This window comes from Ovis canadensis, chromosome 2 (genome assembly GCF_042477335.2).
Source record: "Ovis canadensis isolate MfBH-ARS-UI-01 breed Bighorn chromosome 2, ARS-UI_OviCan_v2, whole genome shotgun sequence".
NCBI lineage: Eukaryota > Metazoa > Chordata > Mammalia > Artiodactyla > Bovidae > Ovis > Ovis canadensis.
In genome coordinates, this window is record NC_091246.1 from 38,398,320 (window position 1) to 38,417,293 (window position 18,974).

The 18,974-nt window shown below is 50.5% G+C and overlaps 2 protein-coding genes across 14 annotated transcripts in view; one reads left to right on the forward strand and one right to left on the reverse strand.

Annotated features, from left to right (window-relative positions):
* The first annotated feature begins 73 nt into the window (after positions 1-73).
* CHRNA2 (cholinergic receptor nicotinic alpha 2 subunit) lies at positions 74-11,357 on the forward strand. The gene is made up of 6 exons (XM_069575933.1): positions 74-146; positions 1,354-1,505; positions 1,948-1,992; positions 5,968-6,077; positions 9,039-10,047; positions 11,232-11,357. The coding sequence occupies exons 1-6, from the start codon at positions 74-76 to the stop codon at positions 11,355-11,357; spliced, it is 1,515 nt and encodes a 504-aa protein (XP_069432034.1).
* Positions 11,358-15,499: 4,142 nt separating this feature from the next.
* PTK2B (protein tyrosine kinase 2 beta) overlaps positions 15,500-18,974 on the reverse strand; it is a 138,037-nt gene continuing 134,562 nt past the window's right edge. For all 13 annotated transcript variants that reach the window (XM_069575929.1, XM_069575926.1, XM_069575922.1 and 10 more), the window contains 2 exons: positions 18,494-18,574; positions 15,500-16,596 (listed from right to left, as the gene is read on the reverse strand). In XM_069575929.1, the coding sequence (XP_069432030.1) occupies positions 16,381-16,596; positions 18,494-18,574 (297 nt within the window). In that variant the 3' untranslated portion in view covers positions 15,500-16,380. The remainder of the gene's footprint in view (positions 16,597-18,493; positions 18,575-18,974) is intronic.

The following is an 18,974-nucleotide window of genomic DNA, read 5'->3' on the forward strand; positions in this document are numbered from 1 at the left end:
TTCAACCCACAGCCAAGCCCAAGCCGGCCTTCCTTCTGATGTCCAGCAGCCGCCAGACCCCTCCTCTGAAGCCATGGGTCCCTCCCGTCTTGTGATCCCGTTCAAGACAAAGATCGGGCTCTGGTGGCTTCTTCTGATCCCGGCAGGTGAGCAGGGGCGGTCCCCAGGGCATCCTGTCACACATGCGAGCGCACATGCCTCGGGTTGAAACTGCTGCAAGTGGGTTGGTGGTGACCCGCGAGTCTCAGGGTAGCTGTTCCATCGCGGGATGGTAGGGGGCGCTCGCTGCGGCATCTGAACCTCGCAAGCCCAGTTCTCCCCATCTGCAAAATGCTAACTGTGCTGTGACCCTCCCAGGGCTCCTGGGGGTGTGGCCTGGAATGAAGGCTAGTGACTAGCACCTGAGATACATACATGGCAGCTGCTATCAATGTTTTGAATTTTAGAGCGGTGGTTCTCGATCTACTCAGGCAGGAGAACCCTGAAGAGATGAAGCTGTTTGCAAAACAGGGTGAAACCAGACAAGGGTGATTCCATCAGACAATCTGGGGACACTTTACCTAGCTGATGAGAAGGAGCAGATACCAGTGGTTTGAGGAAAAACAGAGGAGATTCTCCGAGTGGCAGAGAATTTCATGGTTAGCATTAGAGGTTCCTTATAAGGGGGTGGGAGTGAAAGTTCCCGGGGCCAGCTCACCCCTCACAATCAGGTGCCTCTCACAGTTTGCTGTCCCTTGGGTCTCCTCAGTTTCAGGCTTAATCTTTTCCCTCTGTCTGACTTCTTCCCACTGCTTTGCACCCCTCTGAGCACTTGTTTTCACCCCTTATCCGTTGTTGTTGCTGTTCAGTTGCTAAGTTGTGTCCGACTCTGTGACCTCGTGGACTTTGGCATGCCAGGCTTCCCTGTCCACCATTTCCTGGAGTTTGCTCAAACTCATGTCCATTGAGTCGATGATGCCATTCAATCATCTCATCCTCTGCTGCCCCCTTCTCCTCCTGCCCTCAATCTTTTCCAGCATCAGGGTCTTTTCCATTGAGTCAGCTCTTTGCATCAGGTGGCAAAAGTACTGGAGCTTCAGCTTCAGCATCAGTCCTTATCCAGTAGTCATAGAGTAACTGATATTGCTTGAGTGCCGACTATGCACTGATCGGTTGCTTTGTAAGCTCGAACAGACGTTATTATATTTCATTCTCAGCAGTGTTTTGACATAGGTACGGGATTAGTGTGCCCATTTTGCAGGTAAGGAAACTAAGGTTCAGTGAGGCTGAGTGGCTCTGGTTGGACGGGAGAGGGAGCCAAGTGCCCAGCACCACGGACACCTGGAAACCCCCATCTCCCTTCCTGTCCAACAGTATCCTCGAAGAGGGCCCCCCACACCCACGCTGAGGACCGCCTCTTCAAACACCTCTTTAGGGGCTACAACCGCTGGGCGAGACCGGTGCCCAACACCTCGGACGTGGTGATCGTGCGCTTTGGGCTGTCCATCGCCCAGCTCATCGATGTGGTGCGTCTGTCCTACCATCCTTCCCCCTTGGGATCAGCCCTGGGCACGAACCCCTTTCCAGGGCTCCTCTGTTCCTCCCCATCTCCAGCGCTCGCAGCCCACCTCAGTCAGAGCATCACCCTTCAGCATCACAGGTGTTCAGTCTCCCTCCCACTCTCAGCCCTGGAGCCCCTCCAGGGAGGACGGTGATTGGCAGCAGTGGGTTTTCTAAATGCCCTCCTTGTGTCACCTGACATAAGCCCAGAGGACCCAGAGGCCCGTGTGATCCTGAAGAATCTGAGTGAGGAGGGCAGTATCAGGAGGGGCGGAGGGTGGGCTGGACTTGGGGCGTCAGGTCAAAGCTTCTTTGGCGAGTGGGATCCTGAATCAGCTCCTCCCACTCTGCCCTGTTTCCTGGGACTCGCTCCTCAGTCTAACTGTTTTCTCTCCCACTACCGGTCAGGATGAGAAGAACCAAATGATGACTACCAACGTCTGGCTAAAGCAGGTGAGTGTCCCTCCCCGGGGCAAGGCAGGCGCAGGGTGGGAACTCATGAGCCCCATACCCTCCCAGGACTCTTTCACTAGCAGCATGATTCTAAACTCACCTTCTGCCTGAGACTTGCCACTCAGGACCCTTCCAAAGCCAGCCGATTTCAGGCCGCTTCTTGCGAGGGGCTGCGCTCCTGCGGCCAGGCTCTGAGTCCAGTATAGAGACTCCGCCGACAAGAGCCACGTGGTTCCCTTTCCGGGAGTGGACATTGCCTACATCCCTGCTACGTGTGCAGGTCAGCTCACTGAGCTGTCACTGGAAACATGGGCAGTTTTATTCTGTCCGCTTCACAGCCGAGGGAAATAGAAGCAGGGTGCTAGAAGAGAGGCCAGGTGTGTCCCACCGTGTATCCCAGGCTCCTTCTACTGGAGAACACCGAGTGCTCTGTGTCTACACTGCCTAACAGGCTTCCCCAGACCTCACTGGCTTAAAGCAACAGATAGCTTATTATAGCAAGAGATTTCATGGCCAGGCATTTTAGTGCTTTGCTTGGAGACTCCTGGCAGCACTTGGCTGGTGGCTGGAGGGTCCAAGGTGGTTTCACTCACCTGTCCATCCCTCAGCAAGGATGTCTGGAAGACTCTGAAAGATTCTGGAAGCCAGGCCCAGCCATGCCTTCTCCTCCTGGCACTTTCAGGGTCTCTCCATCTGTTCTCTCCAGAAGAGGAGCTGGACTCCTCACCCAATGGTCCAGGGACCCCAGAGAAAGGGTCCCAAGAGATAGGAAATGTAGTTGCTGCCTCTTAACCAGAAACTGGCTCAGCATCAGTTCTGGTAATGGGTGAGCGGCCCTCTTTGATGTGCCACTCACGAGGGCAGAACTCGGGTGCATGGGCTTTTTAGATCTCTCTCCCTTGCCCTCCTCCTTGCTCACCCTTCCCCAGACCCTGAAGATGTCTTCTCCCTGGAGATGGGAGAAGACAAGAAAGAGGGCCCAGCCCTTTGCCTACGTCCCTCCCATGGCGTCTTCTCCCCAAACCCACTGGCAACCTAACTCTCCCCATCTCAGAGGCTGGCACTTTGAAAACTATAACCATCAGAATTTTGATGGACATTTCTGTTTGAGTCACTTTAAAATATATGTATTTATTTTGGGCTGTGCTGGGTCTTTGTTGCTGCACATGGGCTTTCTCTAGTTGCAGGGTACATGCTTCTCATTGTGGTGGCTTCTCTTGTTGCCGAGTATGGTGAGCACTCAGGCTTTAGTAGTGGCTGCACATGGGGTCAGTAGTTGTGGTGCATGGACCTAGTTGCTCCCCAGCATGTGGGGTCTTCCCAGACCAGGGGTCCAACCCGCATCCTCTGCATTGCAAGCCAGATTCTTTTTTTTAAATTAATTTATTTTTAAATGAAACAAAGATGAATATTTTAAATGAAAAAAGGTACAATGCACAAAGAAATAGACGTCATAAACCATTAGACACTAAACACTAAAGAAGCTAAGATATATAAAGCAAAAATCAGAAGAAATATAAAGGAAAAGAAAAAATATAATAGTGACACACGTTAACATCTCTCTGAGAATATTTATCAAGTGCAGAAAAAATAAGAATAGAAGCATCTTGAATGAGGTTATTAACAATTTAAATATGATAGATTTCCATTTATATTATTTTGTATAAATCTTATATCCCACACAAATATATTTAAACTTTTGTATCTCATATGCTGTTATTAGATGTCCACAGGACATTTAGAAAAACTGGCAAAAGGATAAACATAACTAAATTATGCTGGCCATTCAGGCTTTACAACTGGATGTTTAGATGGATGGCATGGATCAGACCCCTCTGATGCTATTGACCTTGGAACTGCAGGGGCCATGAGGTTCCTCTTTACAGATGAGATGCAGAGTCATGAAGGGACTTGGGAAGCCACAGCAGTGCAAAGATCAGATCTTGAACCTGGGTGACTACAGTTGTCCCTGTGGACCAGTTATCTTGGCTTCAGGGACTGGGGTAGTAAAGAGAGAAAGAAGCACCGCAGCAGGAGTCAGGCCAACAGCACCGCTTCTGACCAGCCTGTGATACCATGCAAGTTAGTCTCAGAGCCTCACTTTTCTCATCTGTAAAATGGGGATACTACAATCTATCTGCCAATTAATATAACCCATCTTGGTGTGGATGCCCCTACACTGTTGGTCGAATCTGAAAACTTGACACACAGTGGACTGGGGGAAAGGGAAATATTTGCAAAGGCCAATCCCTTTCAAAATGGTTCCTCAATGTCCTGAAAAATCATGACAATTTTAGGAACATTTTTATCTTTCCTATTTGCAATCTGGCTTCTCTTTCTGTCTAAGCTTTCATCTGAAAGTGAAAGTGAAGTCGCTCAGTCATGTCTGACTCTTTGAGACTCCATGGACTGTAGCCTACCAGGCTTTTCCATCCATGGGATTTTCCAGGCAAGAGTACTGGAGTGGGTTGCCATTTCCTTCTCCAAAGCTTTCACCTACACACAAATAATTAGCACCACTGCTAAGCCAATGTCTTCCCAAGCATGGTTTTGGTACCAATGGCAGTTTCTTGAGATGATTTTAGTTGGCTCCAAAACCTCTTTTTAAAAAGTCATACATGTATATTTCAGTAGATAGCTTCAAATGGTATGGGTTTTCCAGCTACTTCAGTGATGTAAAATTCAAAAATTTATGTAAGCTTAACTAGGACTTCCCTGGTGGCTCAGACAGTACAGCGTCTGCCTACAATATGGGAGACCCGGGTTTGATCCCTGGCTTGGGAAGATCCTCTGGAGAAGGAAATGGCAACCCACTCTAGTACTCTTGCCTGGAAAATCCCAAGGATGGAGGAGCCTGGCAGGCTATAGTCCATAGTGTCGCAAAGAGTCGGACACAACTGAGGGACTAAACTAAACTAAACTAAACTAGTGAATCAATTTAAAGGAAAATACTAAGTAAATGCATAATACTAAAGCTAAGTAAATGCTAACACACTGCTAAGGTGGTGCATATATATGGGCAAAACTTGTGAAGTTGGGGCTTGAGTGCTTGAAGTCTGGGAATCATTGAGCAGGATCAATGCTTTTCCTCTCATGCACCTGCCTCCTGCAAAGCCTCCTGTTTGCCTTCTTGGACCCCTACCCAGTTGATGAGTTTGTGTAAATGTTTCACAGCTATCCTTAGAAGGGGAAAGGTTACCATGCATGGGAGCCTTTTCAAGAGTGCACCACTGCACTATTTTAGTGCAAATGCACAAAAGGAAAATGACCCCTAGAATTAGGGCAAGTTTGACGACTCGGAGACTTGGGTTCAAGCCCTAGAGCCGCCACTTGTTGACGGTGTACCCTCCAAGCTTCACTTGAAAAACACAGATTCACTTGAACCAGCCAGTGGAATCAGGGCTATTGGGGGGCGCTCTGGAGCACAGTTGGAAACTGTCCTTTCTCAGCTGACTCTCCTTTCTCAACTGTGTAACTCTGGTATGTTGTTTTTTATCCATCTTGTCCTCAGTTTCCTTATCTGTTAGATGGGGCAATACTTCTACCTGCTCTGCCCTCTTTGCCCAGCTCTTCCCATTGAGGCTCTTTCTAGACAGAGGGTGTGAAAAACCTTTGTAAGCTGTGATGCACTGAAAAAAACAAATGTTACTATAAATGAGTGAGGTTGCTTGCCGGGGTCGTCCAGCCAGGGACCAGCATAACGAAAGCGGGAGTAGGGTGACCCATGGTCAGATGTGACCCGGACTCTGACTACTAGAGTTGGGGCAAACCGAGAGCTTGGTCGTCTTCGACTGAACTCCTCTTTCCCATCTCAGGGCCCTTTTGGGGCATCGTGGCCCTTTCTATGCTGCAGGATCGGGTGAGGAGCTCCGGATGCTCTGTAATCGGCTGCAGGGCGTCCCTAAGCTGCCCGAGGTTTTCCCAGGCCCCCTCCCCTGGCAGGGCCGCTTACAGAACTCCCTTCCCCACGCACAGGAGTGGAGCGACTACAAGCTGCGCTGGAACCCGGTCGATTTCGGCAACATCACATCCCTCCGCGTCCCTTCGGAGATGATCTGGATCCCAGACATAGTCCTCTACAACAAGTAGGAAGCGGCTGGGGTCCTGGGACACCGGGCCTGCGAGGGGCGGGTAACTGGATGCTGGGCTGCGTTGGCCTTGGGAGGCGCGGCCCCTCGTGGCCCAGCTGCGTTGCCTTCCTCTCAAACTCCTGCTTTGCTCAACGCTCCACCTGGTCTCTTGATTCTCTTCTTTCATTTCATGCTTACACTCATACACCCCAAGTTTACTGAGAACCTACTATATATCCGTGCCTGCGCTCTGCTAGTAGGACACAGATTTGCCAACACTGAATATTGTTTGAAAAATGCGGTTGATGCAGGTTGTGAAAACAATGCGTAAGGGTGGGAGTTTTGCAGGATGGCATGACTGTTGGAAAAGGTAAGAAGCATCTCCCGGCAGCACCTTTGAAGGGAGCGAAAGTGACATTTAAAAATATTATTTATAGTTGCCTTGTATTCAGAACCAAAAAAGATCAGTCTTTGAGTGTAAGGACTAGAAGTTCTCCAGGGGATCTTCCTGACCCGGGTTCACTGGGTCTCCTGCATTAGCAGGCAGATTCTTTACTATCTGAGCCCCTAAAGAAGCCCCAAAACAGAAGGCAGGGGAATCTAAAGAGAGCCCCAGAGGACCAGGTCGGTTTTTTTTTTTTTAAATGAAAGATATGAAGAACTATAACTTCATTTATGTTTAGTAGCCAGTAATTATTTATTTAGAAGTCAAGAACTGAAAATTAAGAGATGTTTGGCATGATATTTGTCTAAAAATGTTTTCTAAAGTGGGGCTCCAGAAAGCACTAGTCCCTGGAGATGTGACTAGGTATGAAAAATAGTTTTGTGGTCAAATAATTCTAGATAACCTTGTATGTCATTAAAACCCCTTTGGCACCCCATCCCTAGTTCTTTGGAAAATGTCATTTTAAATGTTGTTAGAAGTTGTACAGACAAGACACCCCCTGAGCCCAGCATTTCCCAATTCGTTTGACCCAAATTTGGAAAAAGCTATTTTTAAACAATAGAATAAAGGGAAACAGATTCAATTCTGAAGTTTGGTGTCCTTAGATGGGTCAGGAAGATGACAGTGATCCCTTTATACTGCCCAGCCCCAAACAGGTCCAGAGCCCTTTCATCTGAGCCATCTCTGTAACACACATTCGGCAGGGATTATCCGCACTGTCTCACACTGCCACTGTTAGACCACTCACCTCACTCAGGATCCCTCTAGTTTCTGCTTCTCGTTTCTGGCAGAGGGCAAGAGCAAAGTCCTCGCATCAGCCAGGGCCTGGAGTTTTAGGATTGCCAATAAGGCCAGTGTTACCTGATTATAACAGGAAATGCCTTTGACAGAACAAAAGTTCAAATCAAATTCTTACAGACATTTGAAGAAAGGTCTTTCCTCCAGCCGAACCCTCCACTTCAGGTTAAGAAGACCCGGGACAGTGTTTGGCTCTTTCCTCAAAATAGGGGCCCACGGTGCCATCTAGTGGTCATTAAGTATGATGTCTTCAAAAATTTAACTTCTGCCCTAATCAGTTTGTACCTCCTTTTCAAAATTCCGGTTTCCACTCGGCTTAAATCTCTACCCTGGAACTACTGCAAGGGAAAGAAGTGTCTCTTTCTGTGTATTCTGGTTCACCTGCTTTCAGGATTGACTGTGGAAACTGTGGCGGGAAGTATGGCTGGGGCTAAGAGCCCATTGTGCCACTTCGTAGGGGCAGTCAGGGACTCAGGCTCCCAGGAAGCCCAACTGGACTGGTCACCGCTGTCCCAGTGTCACCAGTGTCCTTACGGGCCCTTAGATGGGTAGCCTCAGGACGCTGCTGGCCTCCTCTCTCACCACCCCCACCGAGGCCCCACTCTGCCCCAACTCACTGTCCAGCAGTTCCCCTAGCCCAAGCATTGTCTGTGAGCCATAGCCGTTCGTCCTCCATTCCTTGTTCCGCGGAACCTCTGCTGGTCCATTCTCCACCCCAGCTTTCTGCCAGATCCTACCATCCATCCATCAGGGCTTTGCTAAAATGACAGCTTGCTCACCGGAAGGGAGCTCCCCCGAATAGTTCTTGGGGAGAACTCTGATTGGCCTCCGAATGCTGTTGCCAAACTGCCTCCCTTGGACTGTAGATGCTCAAGGCTCATCTTTTCCTCGTGGTTCCCTCAGGGCAGGTGTTGAGTCTCCCACCTCATCCCCCCCACCAGTCCCTATAGTGGCCCTGGTGGGGGCAGCTGACTCAAATATGCCTGTTAACTGGATGGATTCCTTCTTCAGCAGCAAAATTTTCAGGTCTCTGCTGAGGAAGAAACTAAAATCCCAGGTAGAAAAGACAAGACCTCCAGCAGAGGGGTTTCATCACCACCTGCAGCACATGGTGGAGGATATAATAAAAAACAACCAGGGTGGCTCAGCAGTAAAGAATCTGCCTGCCGATGCAGGAGACACAGGAAATGGGTTCAGTCCCTGAGTCCTCTGGAGAAGATCCCCTGGAGAAGGAAACGGCAGCCCACTCTACAGTATCTTGCCTGGGAAATCCTATGGACAGAGGAGCTTGGGTGGCTCCAGTCCATGGGGTAGTAGCACAATTACCCTAAAATGTTAAATGAATACAAACAGGCCATCAAACTATGCATATACCCTATGATCACAAATATATAAAAATTCTATATGTGTTGTCTAGATGATGATCAAACATATGTGATATGTATATATATACATATATCATCAACAACAGTGATTATTTTTAAAATTCTTGGTACTTTCCTATATTCTTCAAAATTCCTACTTTTGTAGTTAAGAAGATGGTGTTTGAAAGACAACTCAGGTAGCTCTAGCTGTCTGTGTGCTGAAGAGTCTTGCTTCTTCAAGTCCCAACAACCCAGCATGGTCTGGCTGTGTTATCGGGGTCCCCCTGCTGGTAGTTATCTGGAGTAGCCTGGGTTGGGCAGCTGGGGTGCCCCAGGCCCCCCACCCCCCAATGCCTCTCCTCTCCTCAGTGCAGATGGGGAGTTCGTGGTGACCCACATGACCAAGGCCCACCTCTTCTCCTCGGGCCTGCTGCACTGGGCACCGCCCGCCATCTACAAGAGCTCCTGCAGCATCGACGTCACCTTCTTCCCCTTCGACCAGCAGAATTGCAAGATGAAGTTTGGCTCCTGGTCGTACGACAAGGCCAAGATCGACCTGGTGCAGATGGAGCAGACGGTGGACCTGAAGGACTACTGGGAGAGCGGCGAGTGGGCCATCGTCAATGCCACGGGCACCTACAACACCAAGAAGTACGACTGCTGTGCCGAGGTCTACGCTGACGTCACCTACTACTTCCTCATCCGGCGCCTGCCCCTGTTCTACACCATCAACCTCATCATCCCCTGCCTGCTCATCTCCTGCCTCACCGTGCTCGTCTTCTACCTGCCCTCCGACTGCGGCGAGAAGATCACCCTGTGCATCTCTGTGTTGCTCTCACTCACTGTCTTCCTGCTGCTCATCACCGAGATCATCCCGTCCACCTCTCTGGTCATCCCACTCATCAGCGAGTACCTGCTCTTCACCATGATCTTCGTCACCCTGTCCATTGTCATCACCGTCTTTGTGCTCAATGTCCACCACCGCTCTGCCAGCACCCACAACATGCCCCACTGGGTGCGGGTGGCCTTTCTGGGCTGTGTGTCCCGGTGGCTTCTGATAAGCCGGCCCTTGCCACCCTTGGAGCTCCGAGGCACTCCGGATCTGAAGCTCTGCCCCTCTTATCACTGGCTGGAGACCAATGTGGATGCAGAGGAGAGAGAGGAGGAGGAGGAGGAAGGCAGATGGGTGTGTGCGGGTCCTTCGTCGCCCTCCGTAGGCGTCTACACCCATGGTAGTCTGCACCCAGCGGCCTCGGGTCCCAAGGCAGAGGCTCAGGTGCTGGAGGGCGGGCTCCTGCTCTCCCCTCGTCTACAGAAGGCCCTGGAGGGTGTGCACTATATTGCTGATCACCTGCGGGCTGAGGATGCTGATTCCTCGGTGAGTGCGGGCTGGGGGAGGGTCCCTCCCCTGGGTGACTTTGCCAGCCTAGAATGGAACCACTCCCCCTCCCCCAAGGGTGTTAGCTGGCACCACCCTAGTCTCCCCCATAAGGACCAACTCCCTTAGTCATGGCCTTGGAATCTGGAATACATTGTGATGGAAAACAGCTGGCTGGCCGCTCTTATGACATTTGTTGGCAGAACAGCAGTAAAGGCTGTCCCAGTTTAACTCAGTCTTTGTGCTCAATGTCCTCAGTTTAACTGGGAGGCAGCAGGACAGAGGAGGAGGGGTTCCCCACGCCATCCTCACGCCAGCCATTTCCCACCAGTGCCCACAGGTGGGTGGACGGGGATGAGCGGAGGCAGGCGGAGGGGATTCATCAGGAGATCCCCCAAAACCGGCCGGCTCCTTTGTCCTGGTGGGCTCCCCTTCCTTGTCCTTGTCCTGGGCTCTGGGCACTTTGTCAACTTCACTATTTACCCACAAACCCCGAGGAGCTTGGCTGGGCCAAGTGAGTTCCCCTCCATCCCACCCCTGCTGTGTTCTGCATATTAGGTGACAAGGCCACTGCCCAGGGTCACAGAATTCTTCTCACCAACCTTGGGAAGGATGAAAGGCCAGGAGGTTGTGACTGGGTGGCCTTGTTGAGTAGATAAGAAAAATTAATTATTATCTAATCTGGAGGCACGTGGCTGGGCTGTGAGCCCCAGTCCCACGAAACCCTCAACCCCCACTGCATATACCCCTGCTAGCCTTCTCTGGGCCATACCCTCACCTACCTTCCCAGGGGCTGGGTGAGTGGTTGGGGAGGCAACTTTGGGGGAAACAAAGTCTTCGCCATTTTGCAACTTCTGAGTGTTGTGCTGAAAATCACCCTCCTCCAGGGAGGGTTCATGCCCCTGGGTGATTCTAGAACCTTCTGTATCCCTCTAACTTCCATAACCTGGAACTTGAGAGCCCATGGAAAGGCTCTGGGCTATTGTCATAGGGGTGGGATAGGGTGGAAATCACTAAGTGAGGGTTATTTGAGTCTTGAGACATCTCTGTTGTCTCTGCCCCCTCCACCGCCTTAGCTTCCCAAGGTCTCAGTGGGGTTGCCACCGCCCCCAGCACCATCCTCACAGGGGCTGCGTGTGGATGGGTCACCTTCCCTTTCACTGTGCACCCATCTCCCCCTGCAGGTGAAGGAAGACTGGAGGTACGTGGCCATGGTCATCGATAGGATATTCCTCTGGTTGTTTATCCTCGTTTGCTTCCTGGGGACCGTCGGACTCTTCCTCCCTCCCTTCCTGGCTGGAATGATCTGATGTCACATCACCTGCTCTGGCCCAGAGGTGGCATGGCTGACTGTCGTTCCCTGCTGCCACCTCTGGAGTTCGCCTTTGGAGTCAATGCCAACCGACTGCAGGTGTCTCTCCATGGAGTCCCAACGTGCAAGTCTTCTTAGAATGCTTCACTTGACATGTTTATACTATGTGCTGAGAATCTGCTGGGTACAGAGCCCTGTTTGGGTTTTTGGAGTTGGGCGAGGAGGAACTTGCTTTGCAAAGGGTTACCATGTGGTGAGGATGATGTGAAGATGGTGATGTGGTGATAAGATGCTCCTGGGATGCAAGAGGGATGGGAGGGCCAAGTTGGGGGACCCAGAGGGTGCGATGGGGCCATGTGAGGAGGCTCAGACATCAAAGGAGGGGTGTGTGGGGAGAGGGTGCCTCAGGGGACAGGTAGCTCAGGTGCCCACCCCTTCCACACCTCCACATGCTCTCCCTGACACTCCAGGGAAAACTGGCCACCCCAGGCCCAGCCCACCTGCTTCAGTTCTTTCCAAGACCCGCCCCCCCGGGGGGCATTCTTATTTCTGACCCCTCCTGCTCTGTGGATGCAGCCCCAGCCCCGCTACCCCTCCTCCCACCTCTCCTGAAGCAGGGATGCTCCCAGGCTTGACCTCCTGATGTAGAGATATTCCTTCCGGTTAATCCGTCTCCCAGTCAACTTGCAAATGAGGAAAGAGAGCAAATAAAGCCACAGTCACTGCTCAGGCAGCTGGGACCCCTTTCCAGCCCCCCAGAGCCCTGGTTACGTGGATGGCAGCTGGGAGGGTGCACTGGCTTTTCTCTGTGGCAGTGGAAGGTCTGTCTGGGTCCCCACTGGAAAGCCGCCCTTGGGTCAGGCACGGGGGGAAAGGGCTGGAGCACGCAGGCACCTGACCCCACCACCCTGCTTTAGCATGTACCCTGGGGGTTGAGGTCTGACAGAATGTGGCCCACTGGAGAAGGGAATGGCAAACCACTTCAGTATTCTTGCCTTGAGAACCCCATGAACAGTATGAAAAGGCAAAATGATAGGAAACTGAAAGAGGAACTCCCCAGTCGGTAGGTGCCCAATATGCTGCTGGAGATCAGTGGAGAAATAACTCCAGAAAGAATGAAGAGAAGGAGCCAAAGCAAAAACAATAACCAGCTGTAGATGTGACTGGTGATAGAAGCAAGGTCCGATGCTGTAAAGAGCAATATTGCATAGGAACCTGGAATGTTAGGTCCATGAATCGAGGCAAATTGGAAGTGGTCAAACAGGAGATGGCAAGAGTGAATGTCGACATTCTAGGAATCAGCAAACTAAAATGGACTGGAATGAGTGAATTTAACTCAGATGACCATTATATCTACTACTGTGGGCAGGAATCCCTTAGAAGAAATGGAGTAGCCATCATGGTCAACAAAAGTCTGAAATGCAGTACTTGGATGCAATCTAAAAAATGACAGAATGATATCTGTTCATTTCCAAGGCAAACCATTCAATATCACAGTTATCCAAGTTTATGTCCCAACCAGTAATGCTGAATAAGCTGAAGTTGAACGGTTCTATGAAGACCTACAAGACCTTTTAGAACTAACACCCAAAAAATGATGTCCTTTTCACTATAAGGGACTGGAATGCAAAAGTAAGAAGTCAAGAAACACCTGGAGTAACAGGCAAATTTGGTCTTGGAATACAGAATGAAGCAGGGCAAAGGCTAATAGAATTTTGCCAAGAGAATGCACTGCTCATAGCAAACACCCTCTTCCAAAACACAAGAGAAGACTCTACACGTGAACATCACCAGATGGTTAACACCGAAATCAGATTGATTATATTCTTTGCAGCCAAAGATGGAGAAGCTCTTTACAGTCAGCAAAAATAATACTGGAAGCTGACTGTGGCTCAGATCATGAGCTCCTTATTGCCAAATTCAGACTGAAATTGAAGAAAGTAGGGAAAACCGCTAGACCATTCAGGTATGACCTAAATCAAATCCTTTATGATTATACAGTGGAAGTGAGAAATAGATTTAAGGGACTATATCTGATAGATAGAGTGCCTGATGAACTCTGGACGGAGGTTCGTGACATTGTACAGGAGACAGGGATTAAGACCATCCCCATGGAAAAGAAATGCAAAAAAGCAAAATGGCTGTCTGGGGAGGCCTTACAAATAGCTGTGAAAAGAGAAGCAAAAAGCAAAGGAGAAAAGGAAAGATATAAGCATCTGAATGCAGAGTTCCAAAGAATAGCAAGAAGAGATAAGAAAGCCTTCCTTAGTGATCAATGCAAAGAAATAGAGGAAAAGAACAGAATGGGAAAGACAGGAGTTCTCTTCAAGAAAATCAGAGATAGGAACGTTTCATGCAAAGATGGGCTTGATAAAGGACAGAAATGGTATGGACCTAACAGAAGTGGAAGATATTAAGAAGAGGTGGCAAGAATGCACAGAAGAACTGTACAAAAAAGATCTTCATGACCTGGATAACCATGGTGGTGTGATCACTCACCTACAGCCAGACATCCTGGAATGGGAAGTCAAGTGGGCCCTAGGAAGTATCATTATGAGCAAAGCTAGTGGAGGTGATGGAATTCCAGCTGAGCTATTTCAAATCCTGAAAGATGATGCTGTGAAAGTTCTGCACTCAATATGCCAGCAAATTTGGAAAACTCAACAGTTGGTCGCAGGACTGGAAAAGGTCAGTTTTCATTCCAATCCCTAAGAGAGGCAATGCCAAAGAATGCTCAAACTACTGCACAATTGCACTCATCTCACATGCTAGTAAGGTGATGCTTAAAATTCTCCAAGCCAGGCTTCAGCAATACATGAACTGTGAACTTCCAGATGTTCAAGCTGGTTTTAGAAAAGGCAGAGGAACCAGAGATCAAATTGCCAACGTCCACTGGATCATAGAAAAAGCAAGAGAGTTCTAGGAAAACATCTATTTCTGCTTTATTGACTATGCCAAGGCCTTTGACTGTGTGGATCACAATAAACTGTGGAAAATTCTGAGAGAGATGGGAATACCAAACCACCTGACCTGCCTCTTGACCTCTATATGCAGGTCAGGAAACAGCAGTTAGAACTGGACATGGAACAACAGACTGGTTCCAAATAGGAAAAGGAGTACATCAAGGCTGTATATTGTCACCGTGCTTATTTAACTTCTATGCAGAGTACATCATGAGAAACACTGGACTGGAAGGAACACAAGCTGGAATCAAGATTGCTGGGAGAAATATCAATAACCTCGGATATGCAGATGACACCACCCTTATGGCAGAAAGTGAAGAGGAACTAAAAAGCCTCTTGATGAAAGTGAAAGAGGAGAGTGAAAAAGTTGGCTTAAAGCTCAACATTCAGAAAACGAAGATCATGGCATGCGGTCCCATCACTTCATGGCAAATAGATGGGGAAACAGTGGAAACAGTGTCAGACTTTCTTTTTTTGGGCTCCAAAATCACTGCAGATGGTGACTGCAGCCATGAAATTAAAAGACACTTACTCCTTGGAAGAAAAGTTATGACCAACCTAGATAGTATATTCAAAAGCAGAAACATTACTTTGCCAACAAAGGTCTGTCTAATCAAGGCTATGGTTTTTCCAGTGGTCATGTATGGATGTGAGAGTTGGACTGTGAAGAAAGCTGAGCACCAAAGAATTGATGCTTTTGAACTGTGGTGTTGGAGAAGACTCTTGAGAGTCCCTTGGACTGCAAGGAGATCCAACCAGTCCATTCTGAAGGAGATCAGCCCTGGGTGTTCTTTGGAAGGAATGATGCTAAAGCTGAAACTCCAGTACTTTGGCCACCTCATGCGAAGAGTTGACTCATTGGAGAAGACTCTGATGCTGGGAGGGATTGAGGGGAGGAGGAGGAGGGGATGACAGAGGATGAGATGGCTGGATGGCATCACTGACTCGATGGACATGAGTTTGAGTGAACTCTGGGAGTTGGTGATGGACATGGAGGCCTGGCGTGATGCAATTCATGGGGTCTCAAAGAGTCGGACACAACTGAGTGACTGAATTGAACTGAACTGGGGGTTGAGCCCTGGCATCTTTCGGCTTTTTGATCTCTGCCCAACACAAGCACAGTTGATTCCTTCCAGGGCCTCAGAAGGTCAAACAAACAAAACAATCAAACCACAAAGCAAATGGTACAATTTTAATTCATCCACAAGTCAAATATAAAGGAGGTAAGAGTGTTCTGCACAAACACAAGAGAGGGAGGGAGACAGGGTGTGGGCGAGAAAAGACAAGTAAGAAAAGACAGTAAGAAGAGAGAAGGAAGGGGCCAGGGAGGGAAGCAAAGCCAGGGGGTGAGGAGTGCGGAAGGCGCCCAGGTCCATTGTGGCCTTGCTTCTCCCCTCCTCCCCTCTCTGTGTGTGGAGGACGCAGCTTCCTGGGCGCCAACTCCCAATAGCTTGTCCCTTGACCATCCCAGGCCCTGCTCCGCCCCTCAGTGGGGCACATGGCTGTTGGTCCAGACCAGACTCACATTAAATAAATTCCAATATACACTGTACAAGAAGGCCAGGTCCATCCCTCATGGCACCAGCCACCGGCTTCCCCACTGAAAACCCCTCTCGGCCCCTCCCTCTGTGCATGGGGTTAGGGGAGGGGACCTCCGTGGGCGGAGCAGGAAGGAGAAGGACTAGCTTGGTTCCCCAATCGGCCTGCCCTGTCCCTGCGTAAAGCCATCTTGGCCACAAGGGACTGCCATGTGACCCCCTTGGGCCAGGTAGGAGTGGCTGGTGGGCAGCAGCCATGCTCCCTCTGAGCCTCTTTGTAACCCCTTGGTGTCCTGCAGCCCTGAGTCCCCTCTGTCCAGCTGCAGCCTGGGCAGCACAGTCTGGGAGTAGGGTGGAGGAGAGGGGTCGTGCAAAACGGCAAGGGAAGAAGGACCCCTCTCGGCCTTCCCTCCCCAAGTGGGCCCACGGGACCGAAGGCGAGGCAGGGGCAGGGGCAGGGGCAGGAGCAGGGAGGGGCGGGCGGGTGGGGCGGAGATGTGGGCAGGGGGCGCCGCCCTCTTCACTCTGCCAGTGGGCGGGCCAGGTTGGCCAGGACCTTGGCTTGGTCCACGGCGTCCAGCAGGTTCTTGGCGTCCACGGCCAGCGTGTGGGAGGCGGTGAGCATCTGCCGCTTGCACTCCTCACTCAGGGAAGTCACGGCGTTCTGCTGGGCCAGTCGCATCTTATTGATGAGTTCCGCCAGGTCCTTGTTCAGCAGTTTCTGGGTCCCCTCGATCTGCAGAAAGAGCACAGGGGAGGGGCTGGGACCCTGAGGGGCTGCCAAGTCCAGGCCCGGAGGACAGGGAAGCCCTATAGAGGTCCACCTCGGTGATGGCCCAGGAAGGTGGGGCCGAGAGAGGGCTGGGGTGGGGGTCAGGTCTGACTCAGCCCTGGGCTGAGTCCAAGGCTCGTGCTGGTTGGAGCCAGGTCGTCTAGGACAAACACTACAGGCACCCCAGGCCCCAACCTACCCAAGTCAGCCCCCTCCGATCCAGCCCCACAAACACTCCCTCCTTGGCAAAATGCCTGGGTGCTGGCCTGACACGGAGTGAATGGAGAGAAGTCAAGCGCCTCCATACATCTGTTAACTCTCTACAATCACATCAATAGATCACAGACTATGGTCTGGGCTTGTAGGGTTTTATTAACTACTATATCCTGCTGAACAAAGACTTGGCACTCAAGAGATATTTATCAAGTGAAAGAAAAGACTGGCTTTCACTGCCCAGGTGCGGTGCTCTCATGCCAGACGGGACCAACCTGGAGGGTGCTCCGCTGGGCTGCCGCAGCCACCCTGAAGGGACTTGGGAAGTGCCCAGACCCCCCTGCCCTGTCCTGCCTGTCTTGAGTGGTCACAGATGATGGAGACAGTGGCAGCTCAAGCTATAGCCTGGCAGGAGGTGTGGGAGTCTGTGACTGGGTTTCCAGACAGAATGCTCAGAGGCACTGCCTCTGTTTCTAGTCCTGCGGTAACAAACTACCACACAGTGGCTTAAAATAAGGCAGATTTATGCTCTTACAGTTCTGGGGGTCACAAGTCTGGAATGGGTCCCCTGGAGCCAATGGCCAGGTGATGGCAGAGCTAAGTTCCTTCTGCCAGAAGGGGAACTTCCTTCTTCCAGGGGAGAACTTGTTCCCTGCCTTTTCCAGCTTCACAAGGCTGCTGCCTTCCTCGGCTTGTGGATCCTTCCAGCAATGGCCTCGTTCCAACCTCTGCTTCTGTTATCCCATCTCATTTTCTGACTCTTATGAAACAAACCTCTGCTTCCACCCCCTTCTTACAAGGATCCTTGTGACTACACTGGACCCACTTGGATAATCCAGCATAGCTTTCTCATCTGAAGATCCTTAACTTAATCACCTGCAAGGTCCTGTTTGTCATGTAAGGTCACATAGACACAGGCTCTGAGGACCCAGACATCCTTTATTTGGTTGTTGTTCAATTGCTGAGTCATGTCTGACTCTTTGTGACCCCATGGACTGCAGCATGCCAGGCTCCCCTGTCTTCCACTATCTCCCAGAGTTTGTTCAAACTCATGCCCATTGAGTCGCTGATGCTATCTAACCATCTCATCCTGTGCTGCCCCCTTCTCCTTTTGCCTTCAATCTTTCCCAGAATCAGGGTCTTTTCCAGCTACCTTATGGGGGCGCATTATTCTGCCTACCACTGGCACCATCTCAAGATAGAGCACTGGCATTCCCGTTTTGGTTTTCAGTGGTTGCTTCTCATTTAAATAAAGAAGATTAAATGATCAATTGAAGAAACCTTAACTGCTATTTCTGTGACACACTCACCTTGACCTTAGTAAGAAGGGTGACTAGACAAAGAGTCATGGACAGGATGGGGCTAAAAAGGAGTATGTGTGTCTTCCTTTGCCTGTCCTCAGGCATTAAGAAGTCACTGCCACGATCTGAGACCTAAACTAGGAAATTCGCCCCAGAAAGCCGGCGAGGTCCCTGGGTTCCAACTCCGCCCCCTAGTGGTACCTGCAGGGATATATGGTGCAGGGCCACCTGCTGAAGGCTCACAGAGGACATGGGGCTGCCCAGGTGGCCTTTCTGGGTCTTCTGTTGAAACACAGCTGGAGCAGGACAAGGGGGCAAGGGACAGTGGATGACACCGAGACACTCACCTCTGTCCGTGAAGACGACGGCAAGGAGGGCAGGAGGTCATCCACACTGCCGATGAGCTTCCGCAGGGTCAGGCCCACATTCTGGGAGAGAGAGGGGCGGGTGGCTGTCACCCTTTGCTTTTTTTTTAAGTCTTTATTGAATTTGTTACAACATTACTTCTGTTTTATGTTTTGGTTTTTTTGGTCCCGAGGCATGTGGGAATCTTAGCTCCCCGACCAGGGACTGAACCTGCATTCCCTGTACTGCAAGGTGAAGTCTTAACCACTGGACCTCCAGGGAAGTCCCACTCTTTGCTTTTTGAGAAAGCCATGTCTCCCTTGAGAAGGGCCCTCCTGGGATGGTGCCTGCCTTCCGAGGCTACCTGGAACCAACTTCTCTTTGACGACCTTGTTCTAATGGGGTCTAATCGGGCAGACTGGGAAGCTCAGCCCCTCCCACTTCCTTCCAGGGATGGGCTGAGTGGCCTCTGTCCCCTAAGTC

Excerpts from the sequence above, each read along its gene's own strand:
- CHRNA2 (XM_069575933.1), top strand. The coding sequence starts at position 74 with ATGGGTCCCTCCCGTCTTGTGATCCCGTTCAAGACAAAGATCGGGCTC. Across the intron at positions 147-1,353 it reads GCTTCTTCTGATCCCGGCAG|TATCCTCGAAGAGGGCCCCC; the intron begins GTGAGCAGGGGC and ends CCTGTCCAACAG. Across the intron at positions 1,506-1,947 it reads TCGCCCAGCTCATCGATGTG|GATGAGAAGAACCAAATGAT; the intron begins GTGCGTCTGTCC and ends ACTACCGGTCAG.